This window comes from Rhinatrema bivittatum, chromosome 2 (assembly GCF_901001135.1).
Source record: "Rhinatrema bivittatum chromosome 2, aRhiBiv1.1, whole genome shotgun sequence".
NCBI classification, from domain to species: domain Eukaryota; kingdom Metazoa; phylum Chordata; class Amphibia; order Gymnophiona; family Rhinatrematidae; genus Rhinatrema; species Rhinatrema bivittatum.
The window spans coordinates 50,349,236-50,375,428 of NC_042616.1; the positions used below are offsets into that span (position 1 = coordinate 50,349,236).

Below are 26,193 nucleotides of genomic sequence, written 5' to 3' on the forward strand. Positions count from 1 at the left end.
CTTGATAGACAGACAGCCACCCCGGAGAGGTCACCCTTTAAGTGATAATAAGGGCCCCTGTTTTTTATGTAAACATCTTAAAATGGTAGCTCTATGGAGGATATTGCACCCTGGGGAACGTGACTTTACACATCTTGCCCAAGCTCATTCTACTAGATCTAGAATAGATTACCTATTGGTATCCGAAGAATTATTTTCTCGTTTCTCCAAGGTATCTATAGAGGATTAACTCATTTCAGATCATTGCCCGCAAATTGGGAGACAGTGGAGAATGCCTCTTACTTTATATTCTGATCCTATCTTTCCAGCCTTTTTGCAGACTAATTGGAAAGAATACTGTGAGTACAACGGCCAGCATAAAACTCAGCCGATACTCTTTTGGTCAAATAATCAGTTATGTTAGTCATAAATGTAAGCAGTTGAATCAGGATATTCTTCAGCTAGAAACTGGGGGAGGGAGCACGGCTTTTCCTTATTTAATTTAAAATTCTTCCAAAATCTGAAGCAATCCCCATAGGAAGATGCACGTCCACTATCTGCTGGAGACGGAGAATACTGGCAGGCTGTGGTCACTGCAGGAGTATATATACTGTGATGTCCGTTTGTTCCGTCTCCATCTGTTGGCAGGGGAGCATAACCCACAGGTCCTGAGTTCATCTATCTACAATCTAGGAAATAGTGCATTTTGTAAATTCTAAAGGAAAAAGAGCTGACTTGATGAAGGGAAAATCTATGTCTGAAGGGTTCTGTGAAAAGACATCTATATAAATAAAAATGTTAAATAGTTTGTACTTCGTTGCTAATCTCGCCAACCGCTTAACCGAATGCGTTCAAATTTGCACACAACATTCACTTCCCATAAGGGAAGAATCTTATACACTTACATTACATATAGGTCACATCTGTGACAGGTAATACAAGTTTAAAAATTGCTTACACAAAACAGCGACATCTGGTGGCCGTCAGCGCAAGCGCAACCTCTTACACCTTTCACACACACTCACACACCACACCCCACCCCCACACAGGGCTATTGTCTTTCATTCACACTCCCTCATAACACACAGAAATCCACACTCATCACACCACACACCTCCACCCACACGCCTGTCAATGTCAATTACTTCACCCACCCTCCCAAAACACGAATTCCTGGCTGCTACATTGGGAAGCCACGCATTTCACACACCCTCTGATTTTAAATTAAAGTACCCTCTTCCACCCACCCACGCACTGCACTCCGATCACACACTACACTTGAAACAAGTCTGTGCTTCTCCGCCGGCACCACAGGAACGGTCCAGGACACATCGCATTCAGTAGGGCCGTCGGATGCCAGCAACCAAAATGGCGCCGGCGGACCTTGCCCTTACTATGCTATACGGAGACAACAATGATGTCGGTACACCATGTGACATAGTAAGGGCAAGAGCCCGTCGGCGCCATATCTTCAGTGGACATTTGCCCTTACTAGGTCAGGAATCCTGACGCACCACTTTCACCGGTGAAGTTTTGCGACATGGCAGCCGGCGGAACAAACCCTAGCACACACCCTCGCCACCGGATGTCAGTTTACACAGGTAGCCGGGGAGGAGCACGGTGGGGGACCGTTCTTATTTTCCGCCGTGCGTTTTTCACGGGGGGGCACTCATTCTCCTCATCTCCCGAGAGGGGGGCTGAAGCATGGGTTGCTCTATTTCGCCGGGTTGGGGGGGGGGGGGGGGGGGCCCAGGAAGGTGTGCTTGCATATTTAAACTATTCTTTGCTGGTGCTGTTCATTTGGGGTAAAAAAAACAAAAAAAACCCACACAAACTGTAACCTTTACTGCTCTGTTCTGTTTTTTCAACTTAACCAGGCTCAGCCACTACAACGCGTGGCAGGGTACAGCTAGTACATAATAAAAAGGAGTTATGTCTAAATTATATGCTATATTGAATATAGCTCTTAAAGAGAAGGCGAAACATCTATTGGCATGGGAAAGAGATCTTTCAGAAACATTGGATGAAGGAGAACGGGAGTTGTGTTTCACTTTGGTAGGACGTAGTTCCATTTCCTCCATGATGTTTGAAAATATTTATAAATTATTAGATAGCTGGTATTTAACTCCTAATAGACTTCAGAAAATATTTCCAGCTTGCAGTAACTGTTGTTGGAGGGAAAGCAGAGCCACTGGTGACTTTTTCCACATTCCACATCCAGGAATTTTAGTCTAAGATCTGTCAGTTTGTAACAGATATGTTGAAGGTGTCAGGGCCAAAGGATCCTAAAATATTTTTGCTCAATATGCCAGGGCAGGGTTTGGCTGACATAATTAAAAAAAAAAACAACAACTTATCATACTAATTGCCAATGTAGCAAGAGGCGTGGTGGCGTTATGTTGGAAAAAACCTGAGTCTCCTACTCTTCAAGCGGTGTTAGCTCGGCTAAAATGCATCCAATGGATGGAAAATCTAACAGCCTTGCAAAAAGATAACTTTTTTAAATATCAAGAAATGTAGAGGCCCTTTTAACAACGGATGGTAGATGAGAGAGATACTGCCTGCATTCAGCGACCGTTTTATGAATTTTTTTAAGGCTGAGTTTGTTTGTATATTATTTTCCTCTTTTCTCTTTTCCTTCAGAGTATGGAGAAACTGCATTTAGGGGAGGGAGAGGAGAGGGGGAGGAGTAACTTAGGGGTATAAACAATGTGCATTCAATTATAAACAATGTGCATTCAATTATTTCAATCTATGTAATTTTACTGTTATGTATTATTCATGAATAAAACAATAAGAAAAGCCCAAATGGTAAAGCATGAGACCTTTAATCTCTGGCTCATGGGTTCAAACTTCATGTTGGGAGAGAAAATTTATTGTCTCTAATGTCCAGGTGGTTGCCCACCTCAGCACCAGTGATCATAAAACAGTATGGTTTAATATCACAAACAGGATATGGAGAAGAAGCACGAAGACCCGAGTTTTGCTGTTCAAAAACATGGACTTTGATGAAATGGGGAAGTACTTGGAGGAAGAACTAAAAGGCTAGGCAAACAGGAAGGATGTGGAACAACAATGGATCAAACTAAAAGGAGCAATTACCAAGGCAACTAATCTATGTTAGAAAAGTAAAGAAAAGCAAAAGAAAAATGAAACCTATCTGGTTCTCAAAGGAGGTGGCTGACAAAATAAAGGCTAAAAGAACATCATTCAAGAAATATAAAAGATCCCAAAGAGAGGAACACAAAGAAGAATATCTGGTGGAACTGACTGAGGCAGACAAAGAAAGTAATCAAGACAGCAAAAAGTCAAGCGGAAGGAAGGATTGCCAAAGAGGTAAAGCGAGGTGACAAAACATTTTTCAGATACATCAGAGAAAAGTCCAAAGTGGTATAGTGAAATTGAAAGGTGAAAAGGATCAATGTGTGGAGAGAGATGAAGAAATGGCAGAAATATTAAACAAATACTTCAGTTCGGTGTTCACTAAAGAGGACCCTGGAGAAGGACCGTTGCTAGTTAACAAGAAACTGGAGGGGAATGGAGTAGATGTAACTCCTTTTACAGTAGAAAATTATGGGAAGAGCTGGAGAAACTGAAAGTGGACAAAGCCATGTGGCCTGATGAAGTTCATCCCAGGATACTGAGGGAGCTCAGAGAGTCCTGTCACCTAGAAATCAAACGCCTCTTCAATAGCCTAAATCTAGTACTAAACTCATCCAAAACCGAAATATTACTCATAACTCCTGAAAAGAGCAATCTCACCGCCTCTCTTCCAACCAATCCACAAACCACTCAAGTGAGAGATCTAGGTGTGATAATCGACAATAAGCTGAACTTCAAAGCCTCCATCAATAGATCAACCAAAGACTGCTTCTACAAACTTCAAGTTTTAAAAAGGATAAGATCCCTCTTCCATGCCAAAGACTTCAGAACCATCCTCCAAGCTATTATTTTCTCTAAGTTAGACTACTGCAACTCTACCTTACTTGCTCTCCCTTCCTCATACACCAAACCGCTCCAAATGGTACAAAACGCAGCAGCCCGTCTACTAACAAACACCAGGAAAAGAGAACATATCTCCCCAGTTCTAAAAGACCTTCACTGATTACCAATTCAATTCAGAGTTATCTACAAATCCATCACCTTGATATACAAAATTATTCACCAACATACCACAATCGACCTACAAATTCCCCTCCGCTTACACAAATCCACAAGACCTACCAGAGAAGCATACAGAGGATCCCTCCATGTTCCCCCTACTAAAACCACCATTCACAGCACCTTAAGAGATCGAGCCTTCTCCACAGCAGGCCCACCTTTATGGAACTCCATCCCCCCAGATCTCAGAAATGAGCCATGCCTCCTAACCTTTAGGAAAAGACTCAAGACATGGCTGTTTAAGCAAGCTTTCCCGAACTCCAACTAACACGCCTCGCCAGCAAAATATCCTACACAGCAGCTATATATATTGTATAATGTATATATTGTATACTTGTATATAATTAACTTCTTCTATCTCTCTTTATTTTCCTCCACCCCAGTTGAATAGTCCTTGTTAATTGTAACTGCATCTCTTCATCACTTTTATCTATGTTCTTTGTTGTATTCATTGCACCCCTGTTTTTTATGTAAACCGACATGATGTGAGCGCTTCATGAATGCCGGTATAAAAAACCCTTAAATAAATAAATAAATAAATAAACAAATAAATAAATAAATAAGATGTGCTGGCGGGTCTGCTGTGTGACCCTTTCAACAGATCCCTAGAAACGGGCGTGGTGCCGAGTGATTGGACAAGAGCAGTGGTGGTCCCGCTTCACAAGAGCAGGAGCAGAGAGGAGGCTGGAAACTACAGGCTGGTTAGCCTCACTTCGGTGGTAGGAAAAGTTATAGAGTTGCTGCTGAAAGAAAGAATAGTGAACTATCTACAGTCGGAAGAATTGCTGGACCAGAGGCAGCATGGATTCACCAAGGGAAGGTCCTGTCAGACAAATCTGATTGTCTTTTTTGATTGGGTGACTAAGGAATTAGATCGAGGAAGAGCGCTTGATGTCATCTACTTGGATTTCAGCAAAGCTTTTGATACGTTCCCGCACAGGAGGCTTGTGAATAAAATGAGAAGCTTAGGAGTGAGTGCCGAGGTGGTGGCCTGGATTGCAAACTGGTTGTAATACTTTAAAATTTAAAAAAAAAACATTTATCTGTATGGCTCTACTTACTGCAACACATACTGTCTTCAAACTACAAGACATTCACCACTTTGAAGCAGACCTGCCAGTATTGTTCTTTAAATATAGTGCTTTGTTTCAAATTTTTGAACATCTTAAAATTACTTACTTTCATGCTGCTCTCAACAAAACAGCAATCCCCAGCTTCATGCTTAGAATATTATAAAACATTACACTATAGATGACCTCGCATGCAAGTATGATAACCAAAACAGAAATGTTAACCACGATGTTGTCAATCACTCAGCAGTTTAGCTGCCAGCATGGCTTACTCACCTGTTGAGGGACTATTAATCTTCCCTCCTCTCTCAGAGTCAGGATGTTCTGTGACGTACGGCTCTTCCTCCTCTTTAATGACTGAAAACACAGATGTGATAACTGGGAGGCCTACGCTGGGACTGGGGTTATCTTCCTTTCCCTCAGTTGTAGACCCATCACTGCAGTGCGGCTCATCCTCCTCTTTAATCTTCGATAAAACCTCAGGATCGGCAGCTGTAGAACCTGGAGGGGGACATACAGATATATAGATCACTGTTCTTCATAACATGAAATGATTCTTAGCAGTACGGAAAACATCATTAATCATTTCCATATGATTGGTCAGAACAGGATTCTGTTGACAAACTTGAACTGTAAAATCAGCTGCAGCCTGGTTCAAATTCTCTCTTAGGTTTTCTTAGACGTGTTAGAAGGTTACTTAACTGAAATCAAAGTTGAGGGACTGGTGCAAACAATGAACGGTAACGCTCATATATCACGAGCAAACATTCAGGAATCAGAGTGAAAGGACAGATGTGACTCCAATTTTGGTTTGGAGAAACTGTTCTTAGTGGAGTGTCAGGCCTGCTTGACGAGTCTGTGAAATGGAAACCTTCAGACACCCACAAAGGAGTTTCCTCGTCAACAGCATTTTCCATTCAGAATTTTTTTTTTAATTAACATTTTCTTGTGGTTTGACAAAGAATATTACAACGTTGTGCAACAAAATCCAAATGTCCTTAAATATACATAGAGCAAGTATTGGACCATAAAGACCCAAAACAAACATCTCATAAGAATCAAGAGAACGAACATTGAAAATAGGACCAAGAAGATCACAAGACCATCCAACCCATGTAGGTGTCCACTTAGGTAGATAATACAAAGTCATATGAGATCTCAAAGTCCAAATTACGAGAGAACCACAACTTATATATAGTCCCAACCCTCCCTCCCCTCATGTACTGTAGTCTTTATTTTACTGTCTATATTTGCTTTATCTATTTTTCAGTATTTGTTTCTTTGGCATCTTTTCCTTTGTTTTTAGGTTTTGCTTCCCTCTCTTGAAGGACCCTTACTCCCCCTTTTCCCTGGTTCCAGGCATCCCTCCTACTCACCCCACCTCTCTCCCCTTCTCCCTTCCAGTTTTCTGCCCCTCAGTCCAGCAATAAAGCCCTGCTGGCGGCAGCCACCGCAGCTCTGCATGGCCTAGAGAGCTACTGCTGCTTAGCTCTGCCCAGCCGGGCTCCATTGGCAAGTCTTCCATCAGGTGCCAGACCCTGAATTTTAGGGATTTTCCTAGCCCTTTGCATGAGTTTAACTAGGGCAACAAACTAGACTGTCTGACAAGCTTAAATGTCAACAGGATAGGGAGCTGTCAGATGCTCCTTTTTACAAATGAAAAAATGATTGATTGCAATGTTTTCCCTGTAATCCAATAAACTACCATGACCGGATGAAATACTAATAAAGTATATCAAACTTTTGAATATCATCTGGGTAACCCACTTTTACATGTGTAATTATTATTACAAAGTCTTTCTAGCATGGCTAATTCTATTTATAGACATCACTGTTATTTTTACATATATTTGTTTCAACCGTTACCATGTTTTGTTTTATTTTATTTGTTATCATGTTATAATGTAAAATAAGGCAGAACTCGCCCTATTCTCTCTGTTACCTGGAAACCGATGTGATATCTCGATCGAATGTCGGTATAATTAATAAATAAATAAATAAATAAATAAATAAATTTGCTCTTTCCATTAATAAATAGGCTAAATAGGTCATGACATCCGAGGACTCCCAAGCTGAGGTTTGCAGTGAAGCATTTATGGAGTAAGTAACCTGGATTCCATTTTGAAGAACAGCTACTATGAGAGCAAGTTGCGTAAAACTTGTCTGAATTTGTTAGTTTTCAGAGATAGTCCAGATAGTAATAGGATGTAGCGGTGGGAAAAGACAACCATGTTGCAGCTTTGCAGATATCTTCGAGAGGTACTTCTTGCAAATGGGTAAGAGAAGAGGCCATAGCTCTCACTTGGTGAGCTTTGACAAAGCTGAAGATTAGCAGTGGAGAATGCATTCTGTTATCCAGCTTGACAATGAACATTTCGTGACTGCTACTCCAAGTCTGTTAGGGTCGTATGAATCAAAGAGCTGTGACGTTTGGTGATGCAGCTTAGTTCTCTTCTTATAATAAGCCAGAATTATTTTGCAATCTAATGTATGAAAGGCCTTCTTACCTTCATGTGCATGTGGATGTATGGAAAGAAGGTAGGCAATATGATGGACTGATTGATATGGAAAGCCGAGACCACTTTTGAAAGAAACGTAGGGCAAGTCTGGAGCACCACTCTATTGTGAAATAATTGCATAAATGGTGGATAATGGATAAGAAAATAAGAACAAAATACATGCCATACTGAGTCAGACCAAGAGTCCATCAAGGACAGCATCCTGTGTCTAACAGTGGCCAATCCAAGTCACAAGTACCTGGCAAGTACCAAAATATTAAATACATCCCAAGCTACTATTCCTTATTGATTAATAGCAGTTTATGGATGTCTCCTCTAGCAGCCTATCCAAACCTTTTTTAAACCCAGTTACAGTAACTGCACTAACCACATCCTCTGGCAATGAATTCCAGAGCTTAATTATGCATTGACTGAAAACAATTTTCTCTAGTTTGTTTTAAATGAGGTACTTGCTAACTTCATTGGGTGCCCCCTAGTCTTTTTATTGTCTAAGATAGTAAATAACAGATTTACATTTACCCCTTCAAGTCCTTTCATGATTTTGTAGACCTCTATCATATCCCCCCCTCAGCTGTCTCTTCTCCAAGCTGACCAGCCCTAACCTTTTTAGCCTTTCCTCATAGGGGAGCCAATCCATATCATTTATCATTTTGGTTGCCCTTCTCTGTATTTTCTCCAGTGTAACTATAACTTTTTTTTAGATGCAGCGACCAGAACTGCACACAGTATTCAAGGTGCGGTCTCACCATGGAGCGATACAGAGGCATTATGACATCCACTGTTTTATTCGCCACTCCCTTCCTAATAATTCCTAACATTCTGTTTGCTTTTTTTGACTGCCACAGCACACTGAGCCAATGATTTTAATGTATTATCCACTATGATGCCTAGATCTCTTCCCTGGGTGAACTCCTAATATGGAACCTAACATCGTGTAATTATAGCAAGGGTTATTTTTCCCTTTATGCATCACCTGGCACTTGTTCACATTAAATTTCATCTGCCATTTGGACACTCAATCTTCCAGCTTCACAAGGTCCTCCTATGGTTTATCACAATCCACTTGAGATGTAACTATTCTGCATTATTTTGTCTCATCAGCAAATTTGATCACCTCACTTATTATACCCCTTTCCAGATCATTTTTATAAATATATTGAAAAGCACCGGTCCAAGTACAGATCACTGAGGCACTCCACTGTTTACCCTTTTCCACTGTGAAACAGGCCATTTAATCCTACTCTCTGTTTCCTGTCTTTTAATCATTTTGCAATCCACAAAAGGACATCACCTCCTATCCCATGACTTTTTAGTTTTCTTAGAAGCCTCTCATGAGGGACTTTGTTAAAATTCTTTTGAAAATCCAAATACACTACATCTACCGGTTCACCTTTGTCCACATGTTTATTCACCCCTTCAAAAAAATGTAGGAGATTTCTGAGACAAGACAATGTGGAATAACCCTTCAATTTGAAGGCACAGTTTTTCCTAGTTGAGGGTTTCCTAGCTCAAACTACTATGTCTTCAAAAGTCTCTAGGCAAAGAGAGAGCAGCATTTATTGAGCATTCAATATCAAAGATTCGGATGATGGGGCATTCCATCATTTTGGGCCATTAAGGCAGGGTCTGACCCCAGATGTATTGGAGGTTGCTGGAAAGATGTAAGGGATACGCACACCACATTTGTTTGGGCCACACTGCAGCTGAGGATCAAGTGAGTGAGGTCTTGCAGCAGCTTGGGTACTGTCCTGGCCATTAGTGCTATTGGCGGAAAAGCATACATCAGGCTTGTTTCAATCAATTAGGAAAGCGTCATGCGGTAACCTTAGATTGCTGGGTAGAAACGGGCGAACTTTGTCAAGCTTTCTGTTTTGCTATGATGCAGATAGGTTAACTGATGGCAGGCCCAATAAGTCAAATAGTTTATCGGCTGCTGATTGTTGTAGAGACCACTTGTGAAAGCAAAATACTCCGCTGAGGTGATCAGCTATCATGTTGGAGATCTCTGGAAGACAATGGCTTGCAGATAGGAATCCTCATTTTTGGTTTAAAATTTTTTCATCCATAAATTCCTTCATTTTTCCAAAAGTGAAAATTGGTTTAATCCTATTTTCACCCTAATTTTGTGTGTCTTCAACTGCTGCGGAGACAGAGTTTCCAAACCTCTCCAAAGTCAGTGAGGGCAGAATAGCCTACTGTATTCAAGTCCCTTCCTCCTCCCCCTCCCCCAAGCAATGAAAACATGCCTCAGACCTTCTCCCAAAGGCAGCAAGCTCTCCAACGGGAGCAAGTAGAATCCTAGTAGGCTCACATCTACTGACCTCATCTCCAAATGTGGAGAGACGCTTTGCAGGCTCGGCTTTGATTACCTCATCTCCATGCCCTGGGAAGCATTTGCTTAGGTGAAAGCTTTCCTGGCACATGGAGATGAGATAAGGCAGAACTGAGGCTGCATGGCTCTTCTCGGTTCCTGTAGGAGAGCGTGGCTGCCATTGGGAGAAGGGTGTGGCCACTGATTTCACTCTGGGAGAGAGCTGAAACTGTAGCATCAACCAGGGCATGGCTTCACTGTTACCTACCCAAGCACAGATGAGCAGCAGCTCCTTAAAAGAAGAAGTTTCTGGCAGGATCCCCGCCTCTATTTCTCAGTGTAGACTAAGAAGTGCAGTGCAGAGCTGCACTGCAGAAGGTAACATGAGTATGCTGTGGAAAAAAAAGAGATGAGGGGCCTGGAGTCAACGTAGCTGCTATTCACCCAGAAAAAAAAAAGTCATTTTTTTAAACTGACTTTTTCTATTTTTGATCATGTCTTAATAAGACCTGAAAAATTCCTGGGAAAAATAAAATAAATCAGAAGAATCCACTAGTTAACATTCCTTGTGAAGGCACCACAATGAGTCCTATGATTTCGAAGTTGCCATCTATAATTAAAATGTCTTACTTTATTCCACTGTTATTAAAACCTTTTTTGAACAATTGTTTTATTCATTAAATTTGTTATTTTTCATTTTATCAATTATTTTTATTTTTATAAAAGAAAAGATTAGACCTCAGCACCAGCATATAGTTCTGACAATGAGCAGAGATTTTCAGCCGAGTTGGTACAATCACTGGTCTATAATCTTTTCCTATATTTTTCTAATTTTTCTTTAAATTACATGTCACCTCAGAGAATATTAGTTGCACTGGAACTTCGATGTATGGAAACGTCTACTGCAATTTCCTGGTACTTTAAAATATTTAAACCTCTACTGCAACTTCAAATTGTACAGACTTAAACTCAGAACCAATACGGTTTCCGGTGGTCATGATTGAGAATAAACTGTAGCAGTTTTATACTGCGCCACCCGACTTGAACATGAAACAGGCGAACCTGTTTTTTGTGCTGGCAATAGATACCATTACTGTCCCGACAAACAATTACTTATCTTGAAACACCACTTGATTTATAGCCCAAACATCTTCTGGCTGAAGGAACCGCTTCAGTTTCTTTGCGGAAGCCGCCAAATTGCCGACGTTGTCAATGTTTCGGAACCTGCATCAGGGCGGGCTTTTTGATGGACGATACCATCTCTATAGTTGGGTTGTTTGTTTGAAGCAAGATATATTTTGCCTTAAAGAAGAAGTCTGAACATTGTCAGATTGTTCTTAGTTCTGCAGATTGATTTGAAAGTGGCTCTCCTGGAAAGACCAAATGCCCCGAGTCCAAAAGAATCCTGTATGGATACACCCTTCCTTTGTTTAGGCATCTGTCATTAGGATTACAATCAGCTCGATACAGTAAAGTACGACCGCGGTTACCCTGCTCCTAACTCGCTTTCTACTCACTTTCCGGCCGCGTTAGCCCTTCCTGCAATACACTATCCCCTTTAACTCATCCTTACCGCCTCTTTCAATCCCCGGGTAACCCCTTCCACACGCGGCATGTATATCAGATGTAAACGATCGAATTAGCTATTCCCTCCCATACAGTAACGCGCGCCCCGACTATCGCTATTTTACCCTGCCGTTTTGCCCCACATTTAACCTGCTAACTTACCGCCTACCCTTACCCCTGCGTTAGAGGCAGGGGTAATGGTAGACGGCAAACTTTCCCCCAAAAGGAAACCTCTAAAAACCTAAAATCCCCTCCTCCCGAAGCGACTCGATATTACTTTTTGTTGTTTTCTTACCTTTTGTTGCTTTTCAGCCCCTTCCCTTCTCTGCCGCCCTCCGGAGGGGGCAGCCGGCGGCGAAAGCGGTCCTCCCTGCGCAGGTCCCGGTTCTCCTGGCTCGGCAACAGCAGCGGCTTGCAGCGTTCCTCCCCTCCCCCCGCGCAGGTCCCGTCATGCGCGCCCGTCTATGCGCTTTCATTGGCCGGAGCGCCCAAATCGACAGAACAGTGGGCTCACGCCGAGCCAGGAGAACCGGGACCTGCGCGGGAGGGTGGGGGGGAGGAACGCTGCAAGCCGCTGCCGAGCCAGGAGAACCGGGACCTGCGCGGGAGGGTGGGGGGAGGAACGCTGCAAGCCGCTGCCGAGCCAGGAGAACCGGGACCTGCGCGGGAGGGTGGGGGGGGGGGAGGAACGCTGCAAGCCGCTGCCGAGCCAGGAGAACCGGGACCTGCGCGGGAGGGTGGGGGGGGGGGAGGAACGCTGCAAGCCGCTGCCGAGCCAGGAGAACCGGGACCTGTGCGGGGGGTGGGAGGAATGCTGCAAGCCGCTGCCGAGCCAGGAGAACCGGGACCTGCACGGGGGGGGGGACACTGCAAGCCGCTGCTGTTGCCGAGCCAGGAGAACTGGGTAAGTTGGCACATGTCCAACTGCTTCGGGAGGAGGGGATTTTCAGTTTTTAGGGTTAAAGTTGGGATTCACTTCCTGGTACCTGTCATTTCAAATGACATTTGAAATGACAGGTACCAGCGCACCCAGGATACTGTATAGGCGCTGTATTAAGCCTATACAGTAAAATGGGTTGCGCGGGCCTAATGCTTTGCAGACGCGGCTTGCATTTGCATGCAATTTAAATAGATTATCGAGCGGTATGTGATCAGAACAGTGCGTGGGGCAAACGAGGGTGCGCCCGGCACTGCCGCACTCTTTCTAACACGGCCTTACAATATCGACCTGTTGATGAGGGACAGCGCAAAGTAGAGCTCCATCCCAAAGAGCATGGGGGTTTAACCAGCAATACAATTCCCATTTCATATCACTGGAAACCTGTACTATCACTGACAGTGCTCAAGGTAGTTGATGCCATTGACTGAAGAGACCCCACTGCATCAGATTATGAAGGTGTGTTAGTGGGACCACATGAATGGTTGCACCATATACCCTAAAGCAATGAGAATCTCTGGCTGTCATACACTGAGAAGATAGCAGCTTGTAAATGAGTGATCTCATGGTGCTCACTGGATCTGATGGTAGAAACACCTTTTCTTGTAGTGAATCTATCTATGCTCTGTTGAATTTTATCCACCAAGTTAGAATTAGATTTGACTTCTCAAAATTCACCAGAAACCTCAAATTCTTAAAAAAAATGGATTGTCTTATGCAGGGAGAGCAGCACTTCTTCACAAAAAGCTAATGTGACTAACCAGCCATACATTTATGGGAAAACCTGAATCCCCTGGTGACTCAAGTGTGCCACTACCACTGCAAGGCATTTGGTGAAGATTCTCAGAGCTGCCGACAGGCCAAATGGGAGAACTTTGTACTGATAATGAGAAGAGTCCTCCTTGAAGTGAAAGCAGGTTAAGTCAGTTAGGGTCAGATTTTCGAACCTACGCGTGGGCGTAGATTTGTGTACGCAACCCGGCGCGCACAAATTTTATAACATGCGCGCGCAGCCCCCGGCCTAGCAGGCCTTCGGAGGCCTCTGGCCACACCCCGCCCCTTTTTTCAAGCCCCGTGACATACGCGCGTACCGGGGCTTGCGCGCATCGCCGAGCCTATGCAAAATAGGCTTGGCGCGCGCAGGAGGGGTTTAAAAGGGTTACGCCTGTATATTACGCGCGTAACCCTTTTAAAATCCACCCCTTAATGTAGCTGGATTTTAAAAAGATTTGGATACGTTCCTGGAGGAGAATTCCATAAACTGCTATTAATCAATAGGGAATAGTCACCGTTTGTTGCTGGCATTAGTAGCATAGGTTCTATTTAATGTTTGGGTACTTACCAGGTACTTGTGAATTGGATTGGCCACTGTTGGATACAGGATACTGGGCTTGATGGACCCTTGGTCTGGCCCAGTATGGCATGTTCTTATGTTCTTATGTAAAATCTCCTATAATATGACTGCCCAGGGCAAGGCAGCCTTTGACCCTGCTGCAGGAGCCATGAACAGCACATTAGGTCACTGTTCCATTTGGGACATAAAGGAGGTGGATCCAAGATCCATTTCAGCGTTTTGCAGTAGTGAAATGACTGGTGGAATAGGCAGGGAGACAGGCCCTGTGCACCCAGTACCGGTAGTCTCAGCTACACCTGAACCCCTTTCATGCACAAATGTCTCAGCTAAGAGCTCCCCTAGGCTGAGGAATATTTGTGGCGAAGAGACACAGCAGCCCCAGCCTGCATTTTTCTAATGTGGCAGGCCGAGCACAGGGCGGCCTCTCTCTCTTGCTCTCGTAACCGGTGTCATCTTAAAACTACGTGCTGCAGTTGTAAAATGTGGCTGCATCCCCAACTCCCCACAAACAGAACTCTCACCTCCTATATAAGAAATGAATAGAGAGGGTGGGGGAGGGGAGGTACCTAGGGAGAAGGGAAATAGATGTAATGATTATAGAGAATAATAGTTATTCCAGTGCCCGGGAAGTCCCCTGTCCCCCCAGCAGCTCATCAGAGGGAGCCCAAATACCTTTTTTTTTTTGGTTCTTGCCTTTGCTGTACTTCATCTGAGGGAGGAGAACTCGTCTGTCACCTTAGGAGCACTCAGAAGTCTCCTTTTCAGACAAACACGCCCGAGTCCACTCCACTTTTAAAAAAGACCTGAAGACCCATTTATTCACACTAACCTTTTGCTGATCCTTGGCTGATTTTGCTGGCCTACAGTAATAACGACAAGCATTGTCTGATAGGATGGTTTAAACATTATATAATCATTGTTTTCCTTGTTCTGTTATTTCCATTGATTATTTTGTTTTTAAGCATTGTTTTACACTTTTGTTTGTTATTCTGTAAGCCGCCCAGAATATAGGATGGTGCAGAATAGAAATATTTTAAATAAATCAATAACTCTGCTGGAGACAGGTAATATTGGCAGGCTGATGTCACTCTATGTATACCTTTGTACGAACATAAGCAAGCTATTAAATCTCCATCTTCATCTGCTGGTTGACATACATAACCCACTGGTCTGGTCTGATCTGGGTGGAGGAAGAGGAAGCTCCTGGTGTTGAATAAAAGGTTTGTTGGAGATAAATGGGTCCAGAGAACAAACGGGGTCGAGCACCTCTAAACATAAGCCTTGTTCAAAAAGCTTGGCAGTGTAAAGTGCTCTAGTAATAAGAGGGGACAAAGATAACATATCTCCTTCTACCCATGACCTCGGTGGATCAGCATAAAGCTGTGTTGGCAATTGTATAGGTTGGGCACAATCCAAGGCTCTATTCGTCGACTGATACGGTGCTGTGGACTTGTGCTTCAATGGGACTGGGTGCTTCAAAGACTTGGATGGAGTATGTTTTGATTACATTGAGTGGCTCTGCTTGGGATGTCCTAACAAAGTTGGCGCCAAACAGTAATGCATCAATGGCACTTGCATTGACAGCATCAGAGTCACTTCCATCGAAAGGTTGTCGATGCTGTGAATGCGTGCACCGTGTGTCAATAGACTATGTGCTCTGTGTGTAGCGTCAATGATATAGTTGTGATTTACGTTGACCATGCTGATGCACCATGTATTGATGGTGCAGATGAGTTTTGTATTGATGGTGCCGAAGGTTTGCGCTTTGAAGACTTGTGCTTCTCTACCACTGACTGCTCAGATGGCTCTATAGAGCGATGCCAATTCTTTGATGCACAGCGGGCTAGAATTGCTCGACCCTGAGGTTTTGGCCTGGTGCGTCAATTTTTTAGGGGCTGTTTTTTAGGGGCTGTTGTTCAACTCATGCTTCAGCGAGGCAGTCGAAGCTGCATTGTGGGAGGAGAACCAACTGTATCTTCTAAGAGACTTATGCAGTTTCTCCTGTGTGCCCTTGACGATTGAGAGCATGGGAATATCCATCCACAGGCACAGCAGTTTGACTGGTCATGATCTGGACCGAGGCAGTAGTAACAATTCATGCCAGTTGTAAAGTGCTGTGGGATGCTTCCTTACCACAGATACAGTTCTTAAATCCGCTGACTTTGATTTTCTTTTTGCCAGATATCTTGAAAAGGCAAACTAAACTTTTTTTGTTGTGGGAGCTTCAGAAGCAGCAAGGCAACTAAATAACAACATACTGAAGAAAAAGAAGGAAAATTTTGAAAAATCTTGGAAAAAATAATTTGGAGATAATGAGTATACATCTATGCTGGGCGTGGACAAAACATGACTGAGATGGCTCACGAGGCAACACCCATGTGGAAATTCCAGCACATGCTCACTAGAGCTCACAGCTCTAGTAGCTAGGAGAGATTACTCCGTTCAGTGCCGCCGTATGACATCACCACATGTCATGGCTAATTCAGACTACTTATCGCCGAATAAAGCATTTTTTGTGTGAATAAATCCTGATTACAGGCCCTGGAATTTCAGCTTCTGCTCTTAGACTGACAAGTGCAGGAAACTGTACTCCAGCTCTGACCAGGAGTAAAATTTCCAGTGCTAAGAAAACCTGAGTTAAGCCAGGGCACCTCTCTGTATTTGGGGGGGGGGGGGGGGAGTAATTATTAATGCCTTCATTTGCATTGGATTTCCATCCGAGGGCGCTAATCAAGACACACAGATTTACATGCACATTACTTGTGTGTAAAACTCCTTGCTGTATCAAGAGTGATATTTGCGCACATAAAATGTGCATGTAACTGACGGTAAAACTGTACACTCTGCTGAACACACATTCTTGCATTGGCCAAAATCTTCTATGTGCATAAAAATTATTAGTGTGTCCAAAATAGGAGTTTTGTGCGCATATATCACAGCTGAGAATCTCACCCAAATTTAAAATGTGCATTCAGCCAGTGCACACATTTTCCAGTCAAGCATTTTAATAACTCCCCATGCATTAGATACCGTTAGCTTACTGCACCAGTATTGTAGGGTTTACGAGCCCCCTATTACAAGCATAAAAGTGATGAAGAAGCAGTTAAACACTTTTTGACATGTCACACATAGTCATTATTTTCGTTCTCAGTTTTTGATTATTTTATCATAAGCAGTAAGTAATAACAACATTATAACCTTGCCCTTGTTGTCCTAGATAGAAAGACTCTATAATTTAGATAAAAGATGCTGAACTACAAGATTTTCGAACATTTTTTAACAGATTCAAGGCCAGTTTATATTCCATCTAATTGCAAGCCATAGATAATGTAACCTGCATACAAAATGAGAAGCATTAACATGGAAGCTGATGGCAAATTACCATATGTCCATTCAGATCATTTGTTTATAATAAGAAAACCAATCATAGAAATTTTTGGCAAATACAAACAGTCTAACTTCAGTTAGTCAGCCTGAGTGACTCACTGCTCCCTTGATTAACAAATGTTGGTCCCTGTTCAAACCTAATCACACTACCTCAACACCTTTCCAAGGTGAGTAACTGAGCTGAACTATTCAACTTTTTTTTACTTTGGTATACACTGTTCCTAGCTTATTTCTAGCTTCTGGCTACTTTTTGGGTTGTTTTGTTTTTTTTTGTGGGGTTTTTTTTTTTTCCAATACAAGCACTCAGTTAGTATTAAATACAAAAACTCAGTTCTTTAAAAGTCTGGAGAACACTCAGTTCTGCAGACTTTTAAAAATAAACACACTACCTACTGCTACCTTATAGACTGACTATTTAAAAATACAGTCTAACTTGTTTATTCACAGCCTTACTATTAAAGTCTAACTTGTTTATTCACAGCCTATTAAAGGTACAAACACACAAACACACTAAATAATATTCCCAAATAGTTACCTTTGCCCCAATACTTTTAAAAAAGACAATGTCCCAAGTGAAAACTTAGGGGTAGATTTTCAAACACGGCGCGTTCGTGTACTTTTGCTGGCGCATCAGGCGCAAGCAAAAGTACGCGGGATTTTAGTAGATACGCGCGTAGTCGCGCGTATCCACTAAAATCCTGGATCGGCGCGTGCAAGGCTATCGATTACGTATAGCCGGTGCGCGCCGAGCCGCGCAGCCTACCCCCGTTCCCTCCAAGGCCGCTCCGAAATCGGAGCGGCCTCGGAGGGAATCCTCTAACGCCCTCCCCTCACCTTCCCCTCCCTTCCTCTACCTAACCCACCCCCCTGGCCCTGTCTAAGCCCCCACCTTACCTTTGTCGGGGGATTTACGTCTCCCTCTGGGAGGCGTAAATCCCCGCGCGCCAGTGGGCCCCTAGCGCGCCGGGACGCGACCTGGGGGCGGGTACGGAGGGCGCGGCCACGCCCCCGGACCGCCCTGGGCCGTAACCACGCCCCCGGGCCCGCCCCCAAAACGCTGCCGACACGCCCCGAAAACGGCGCGGCGCTCGGCCCCGCCCCCGACACACCCCCCTCCGAAAACCCCGGGACTCGCGTAAGTCCCGGGGCTCTGCGCGCGCCGGTAGGCCTATGTAAAATAGGCTCACCGGCGCGCAGGGCCCTGCTCGCCTAAATCCGCCCGGATTTGGGTGGATTTAGGCGAGCAGGGCTCTTAAAATCCGCCCCTTACTGATTACTTTCAGCCACCAGCAAGGTGATCCTCTCCTCTCAGTGTTCCCACTGATCACCTGACTCATCATACCTCTTTCCAGATCATTTATAAATATATTAAAAAGCACCGGTCCAAGTACAGATCCCTAAGGCACTCCACTGTTTATCTTTCTCCACTGAGAAAATTGACCATTTAATCCTACTCTCTGTTTCCTGTCTTTTAACCAGCTTGCAATCCACAAAAGGACATTGCCTCCTATCCAATGACTTTACGTTTAAGGAAAGTTATAATAGGACATCCATTGTGTGAGAATAAACGACAGACAAATTTGCAGTGATTGTCAGCATGTGTTGTGTGCACAAGGGCATGAAAGACTGCAGTACTTGTTCATATGAATGTATGACAGCTTTCTCTGGGAAACGTGTTACTGAGTAATTTTCTCTGGATAATGTGTGTTACTGAGTAAAGTGGGAATACGGTAAGTAACAGTTTTAATAGTTTTATATAGCTAAGATAATGATTAATACTTTTGAGGTGTTTAATGTTCTATTTCTATTTTGTTTTATATCTCTGTGTTTTATGTCTTGTTTTCTGTCTCTGTATTTGCACTCCCGACTTGAAATAGTATAAAAATAATAATTAGGATTAGGGAGGTTTTCCTTACTGAAGAGCATGCATAAGGGTTCTCCACTGCATAGCAGGAAGGTTAATTTGCTACCTCGGTAAGAAGACTGATTCAGCTAAATAAACAATAGCAAGATAAATCTTGCAAAGGGTAACTGCTGCAATGGGTATGAAACAGACTACACTGTCTGTACCATCAACAGTCACCTGGACAGATGGAATGAATGAACCAAACTATTAAAACTAGATTGGCTAAAACTGTACATCTATTAGGTAAAATTTGTAACCTATCATTAAAATCATCCATTGTACCTGAAGACTGGAGCGTGGCCAGTTGGATAAAGCTACTTACTGAACTGTGTCCTACTAAGCTTGTGTGCCAATATAAGACAGAATATACAGCTGGAGGATATTAGCTATGTGAGCAGAAAGTGAAGGACATGAGAATGGCCCACATAGGATACATGTGTGGTCTGTGTGTAAACCAACTACAAAGGAAAGTGCGGACATTGATAAGAGATGATTTATGCCTTCCTACAAGCCATGGGGAGATTGTTCTCCTTGTGTACTAACATTTGGACATGAAAGAAAGAATGAATGTTTGGATGCAGGGGGTCTAGGGAACGGAAGCCAGGCCAGAATGACGTAATTAGAAATAATCGATACTTGGCAAAGAAAATAAGAAAAAAATGTATAAAAGCCTTGTAAGATTGTGACATAAGCAAGGATGAGCTTACGGGCTTCTGGCAATTTGCTGAGTCTACGCTTATCCTTGCCAATTACAACAGAAGTATCTGGGAATCATTTAATTGCCATAATAAACATTTTACTAAATTTCTAAAATATCTCGGAGTCTCGTGTCTGGTCTGTTGGGGCTAAAACCATACACAATGTAACCCCAATATTTAAAAAGGGCTCCAGGGGTGATCCAGCAAACTACAGACCGGTGCGCCTGACTTCAGTGCCAGGAAAAATAGTGGAAACTTTAACCGGCTCGCCGGATAAAGTTCTTCTAATTATCTTCTCTGTTAAACCCAGTTCCATGGATCCAAGTTTGATGCATCCCTGTTTAATGTAATTGCATCCTTATGAACTGGTTATCGTTATAATGTGAACCGAAGTGATTTGTAACTTGTTACATGAATTTCGGTATATAAAAATGCTAAATAAATAAATAAAGTGTTCTAAGCATCAAAATCACAGAGCATATAGAAAGACATGGTTTAATGGGACACAGTCAACATGGATTTACCCAAGGGAAGTCTTGCCTCACAAATCTGCTTCATTTTTTTGAAGGAGTTAATAAACATGTGGAAAAAGCTGAACCGGTAGATGTAATGTATTTGGATTTTCAGAAGGCGTTTAACAAAGTTCCTCATGAGAGACTTCTAGGAAAAGTAAAAAAATCATGGGATATGTGGCGATGTCCTTTCGTGGATTACAAACTGGCTAAAAGACAGGAAACAGAGTAGGCTTAAATGGACAATTTTCTCAGTGGAAAAGGGTAAACAGTGGAGTGCCTCAGGGGTCTATACTTGGACCAGTGCTTTTTAATATATTTTTTTTGTGTGATAATTTTTTATTCAACAACAGTCAAATTCAACAAAACATGATAAACAATGTAAATTCACACATATAGTGTACAGAACGTTAACCAGCAGGTATAAGACAAGTGCTCGACTGCTGTTCAGTTTTAGTTTTATCCTCGTAGCCAACCCGCCCCCCCCCCCCCACCCCACAGACCTTGGTAACATGGAAAATGATCAATAAACCGTCATAGAAAAACCTCGTGGGTAACTGGATAACAAATAAGACAGATGAAGCGCTTAGAAACCTTAGGAAAAGGTGATACAGGAAAAGCATGATATTATTGTTATTGAGAGTAAGTAGAAGTAGTCCAATGCTGTTAAGGGGCACTCCCACCATCGCAAGAGTCTCCAAAGCCTTCTGGCTGCCCCCAAAAATGCAGATGCTACTTAGAAAGTAAGTTCCGTTCTACAGCGGGTAGCATGTCGATATACGGCTCCCAAACTTGCCACGTCCTGACATACTGTGAGGTCGACTTTTGCTTCGCAGTAAGCAACTCCCAGTGCAGCAGTTGACGGATCTTCCCTTGCCAAACCGTTGAAAACAGGGGTGCCGGGTTTGTCCACTGAGCTAAAATAGAGACCTTGGCCATGAGGCAGAACTTGTCGAACAACAACAGCTGCTCATCAGTAGGAGAAAAAGCCGGGGTTGGAAGCTCTCCCAGAAGCCAAACAACCGGGACTAGAGGAAGAACACAGCCCCAAAGTCCGGTTATCTGATGTTGTAGGTGCCCCCAGAATCGCTGCAGGCAAGGGCATGTCCAGAAACAGTGGAGAAAATCTGGTTTTGGATGACCACATCTAGAACAGTTCTTACACTGAGTAGCGCCCACATAAAAGGCTCTTTGTTGTGAGTAAAAGGCCTGATGAAGGAATTTGTAGGCCTTGTCACGTAATAAAACATTTTCAACAGATCCTGGTATTCGCCTGAAGCAGCTCCTAAAAACAGAGCCGGTCGTATTGCAGGAGAGTGTCAAATTCCAGCGTGCAGCTACTCGATCCAAAACTTGACCAGCATGTAGACCAGTCAGAGCCACATAAAACTGAGAGCAAGAATTACGTTTACCATCTTCTCCAAGTATGAAAGTCCGCATCAAATGGCAATGAGAGAGGAAGTCCGGGTGGAGTCTTAGTTGTTCTTGTAAGAAATGCCGTATTTGAAGGTAGCCAAAAAAGTCCGCAGCAGGCAATTGGAAGTGAGCTTGTAGGTCCTGAAAACTGTACAGCCGCGGCGGGTCCACAGTAACATCGAAGAGCTGGTGCATGAAACGCAGACCAATCTGGGACCATCGTTGAAAGAGAAAATAGGTCATCCCCGGGGGGAACAGCAAGCAACCTCTGATAGGCAGTCCAGCATGCGGGCCTGACAGGATTCGCAACTGACGACAGAGACGGCTCCAGGCCAGCTTTATAGGATGGACGACTATACTGTGTACAATGTACGTGGGAAGTTGGGCATCTGGAATTTGAAGAACAGCGCTAGGGGCATGTGGAGAGAACCAACATTTATAAAAGTCCAATGGAGAGTTGGTCGAGGAGTCACAAACCCAATCTTTGACATGGTGCAATAGACAGGCATGATTGTAACGTTCTAAATTGGGACAATTCAGACCACCTTCCGATCTAGGAGCCATTAGTACCTGTAAGGGAATGCGGGCTCTTTTACCATTCCACAAATAGGATGCAATACCTTTGTGAATATCAGAAACGTCTCTTTTTTTTAACCAGAGGGGTAACATATGAAACAGATATAACCATTTTGAAATTTCCATCATCTTAAGTAATAATATTTTCCCAGACATAGATAAAGGTAAACCCTGCCAAGCTGAGAGGTTTTTAAGTAATTTCAATTTGAGGGGGGCAACGTTTAACATGTATGTGTGACTAGGGATGGCCGGTATGTAAACCCCCAGATATTTTAACGAGGTCGTAACCCATTTCAATGGGAAAACCCCTGACCAGTTAGCCTGTAGCGTGCCCAGGACATCCAGCGCCTCAGACTTGTCTACGTTTACTTTTAAGCCCGCAAATTTGCCAAAGGTGGACTGAATGTGTAACACATGGGGAAGGGACACAGCTGGGTTGCTGAGGAAGACCAACATATCATCAGCGAATGCCGCTAGTGTGAAAAAGGTCTGTTTGAGCTGCATTCCATGTATAACCGGAGAGTCCGCTAGCTTACGGAGCAGAGGGTCTAAAGATAGAATATATAGTATGGGCGATAGAGGACAGCCCTGTCGAACCCCTCTTTTTATCTGAAACCCATCTGAAAGAGAGTCATTAACCACAATCTGGGAAATTGGATCTGCATATAAAATAGAGATGGCATTTATAAGGCAGGCTGGGAGACCAAATCTGGCGAGAACAGAAAACATGTAATCCCAAGAGACTCTATCAAACGCCTTCTCTGAATCAAACCCCACAGCCATTGATTCAACCTGGTTAGCGTGTGAAGCTTCAATGGCGGAGAGAAGCCGGATGACATGCGCGCTCGCAGTTCGACCACTCACAAACCCCGCCTGGTAAGGGGATATTATTGCAGGCAAAACAGAGTTCAGGTGAATTGCTAATATGCGGGCATAGATCTTTAGGTCGGTATTCAAGAGGGATATAGGACGGTAAGAGGACGCCTGAAGGAGGTCCTTACCCGGCTTGGGTAGTACTGTAATATACGCCCTATTAAATTGCGCAGGGAAGTGTTGTGTATCCCATGCATGGTTAAAGAAGGACACCATAGTGTCTACTATAGAAGGGCTTAAAATTTTATAATATTCGGAGGTCAGTCCATCCGGCCCTGGGGATTTGTGGTTCTTACAAGTTTTAATGACTCCCTGTACCTCTCCAGCCGATATAGGTCGGCTTAACAACTCCTTTTGTAAGGGGGTAATTTGTGGTAACTGGAGACCCTCAAAAAACCTGTTCTCCTCGGTACTCCCCCCCAACCTATCCTCACTGTACAAGCTTTCGTAAAATAGACGAAAGATTTCACATATATCTTTGCTGGTATGGGAGGGAATCCCGGCGGAGGAGTGAAGGCTGCCAATAAAAGTTTTCCTCCGCTTAGCAGCAACCAACCGGGCTAGAAGCTTACTGGATTTGTTGCCGTATCGAAAGAAAAAATGCTCTGAAGCCTTTAAAGATCGCTGGGCCCGTACATGTAAAAGTGCATTCAACGCATTCAGACAAGCTGCATAAGCCTCCCGATGAGAACCTGAGGGGTCCCCAGCCAAAGCCAGCTTCGCAGCCCGGAGCTCAGAGTCTAACTGCAAGATAGCTGCATTTACTTTCTTCCGTTGTAGAGCGCAGTAGGCTATAATTTCCCCTCTGAGGACGGCCTTACTCGTCTCCCAGAACAAAGATGGGTCACCACAATGTTGCGCATTATGTGTGGCATAGGCCTCCCATTTCTCGTTTAGATAGCTGTGGAAGTTTTTGTCTGCTTGTAGCTGACCGGGGAACCGCCAGAAGCGATGACCAGAGCGCGAGGCAGACAGCCACAAGTCTACCCAAATTGGGGCATGATCGGCGATGACAATGGAACCTATGTCCGCCTCCGCTACACTGGAAAAAAGGGTGGCAGGGGTGAGAATGTAGTCAATTCTTGACATGGTGCCATGCACTCTGGATACTTGGGTGTATTCTCGCACCTCTGGATGTAAGGTACGCCAGATGTCAATAAGATCTAGGCGCTTACAGAGGAGCCGGACACTGGAGTCAGAGGTGAGTTTATAGCCAGCAGGCAATTGGGATTTGTCCAAGGCACCATTGGCAATACTGTTAAAATCCCCCACCAATAGTAACTCCCCCCGCGCTCTGGTCATAAGAAGGTTGGATAAACGGTTAAGAAAACCTTGGTCATATATGTTTGGGGCGTAAATGTTACAGATCGTCACCTCTCTCCCTGCTAGACTGCCTACCACCATGATGAACCTGCCCTCTGGATCTTTAAGTTCGTATTGTAATGTGAAGGGAGTACTTCTGTGGATTAAAATGGCCACCCCTCTTTTCTTCCCGCAGGCTTCTGAAAAATAACAAGCAGAGGCCCATTCCCTGCACAATTTTTTACTCTCAGCCTCGGAAAGGTGTGTTTCCTGCAAGCAGGCAATGTTAACCCGCAACCTTTGCAAGTGTTGAAAAATTTTTTTTCTTTTAATGGGAGTACCCAGTCCGGCTACATTCCACGAAATGAGCCTACATTTACTACCCATTAGCTCCGCCAAAACAGCTTAAAGATGGAAACGATACACATTTAGGGCAGAGAACTGGCTCCCAGCTGACCAGCTCCCCTTCCTCCCAACCAGGTCCCCAGAATAAACACACTGGAAAAGGACATAACGGAAAAACATGAGCAAAAAATCCAACGGTTCCCAAGGTACCAAGGCCCCTTCCCCCCCCATCCCCCCCTTCCCTTCTCCATACCCATAGACGTTCAGTCGCTTGTACTGAACGAAGATCCAAATGAGTGATCGTTCGGCTCAGAGCCTACCTCCAACCTCTCCAATCAGAAGAACAATACACAGGGATAGCCCCCGGAACATAACAGAGACACGCTGCAAGTTATTTGTTTAAAGTGTCCAAAAATTTCGATGCTTCTTCAACACTATTATAAGTGTGCCATTTCCCCGCATGATTAATACGTAGTTTTGCTGGAAACTGCATCCCAAAACGAATGTTCTTAGCTATTAGGGTGCTGCAGATGGGCGCATAGGCTCTTCGTAAGGCAGCTACTTTCGCAGAGTAATCTGGGGCCAGCCGCACCGGAGCGTCTTGAAATTGTAAGTTCTCAGTTTTTCTAGCTGCTTGCATAAGAAGCTCCTTATGATGGAAGTTCAGGATTTTGGCTATTACAACGCGGGGCCATGTAAGGGTCGGGCCTCTAGCTCCAATACGATGCACCCGTTCGATTTCCAGAGGCCCGTGCAGCGCTGGTAGGCCCAGGGCCTCCGGCAGCCATTTTAATAAGGTGGTGCGCAGCGCGGAATCCTCCAAGGTCTCAGGAATACCCAAAAACCTAATATTAGACCTACGGGCCCTATTTTCAAGGTCTTCCGACTTGTCTGTTTGCTCCTGCAATTTATTTTCGAGGGTGAGTACCTTTTGTTGCAGCTCCGTAACCGCATCTTCCAGGGAGGACGTCCGTTCCTCGACCTGGGTTAGACGCGGGGCAAATTCCTGAAATGAATCGCTCAGCCCAGCAATTTGATCGGAGATCCCGGTCAGCTTCCCCTCAAGAGCCGCTAGTACCGCTTCTTGAATCGCAGTCACAGAAGATGGAGATAGTGCGTTTACCGGGGGAGTCCCTCCCGACGCCATGGCTGGTGTTCCGGGCGCCATTTTAGGATCCGCTGCCTTAGGGTGGTCTTTGTCCCGTTTCGCCAGTTTTGGTGCCATATTCGACGGCGATTTAGCCATAAAAGAGGTGATAGACATGCGGGGAAGGCACTCAA

General features: G+C 44.0%; 1 protein-coding gene across 1 annotated transcript in view; it reads right to left on the reverse strand.

The window, feature by feature from the left end:
* Positions 1 to 26,193, reverse strand: part of LOC115083926 (zinc finger protein 708-like) — a 68,524-nt gene that overhangs the window by 20,235 nt on the left and 22,096 nt on the right. Inside the window, exon 3 of the mRNA XM_029588035.1 lies at positions 5,487 to 5,711. Within this exon, the coding sequence (XP_029443895.1) occupies positions 5,487 to 5,711 (225 nt within the window). The remainder of the gene's footprint in view (positions 1 to 5,486; positions 5,712 to 26,193) is intronic.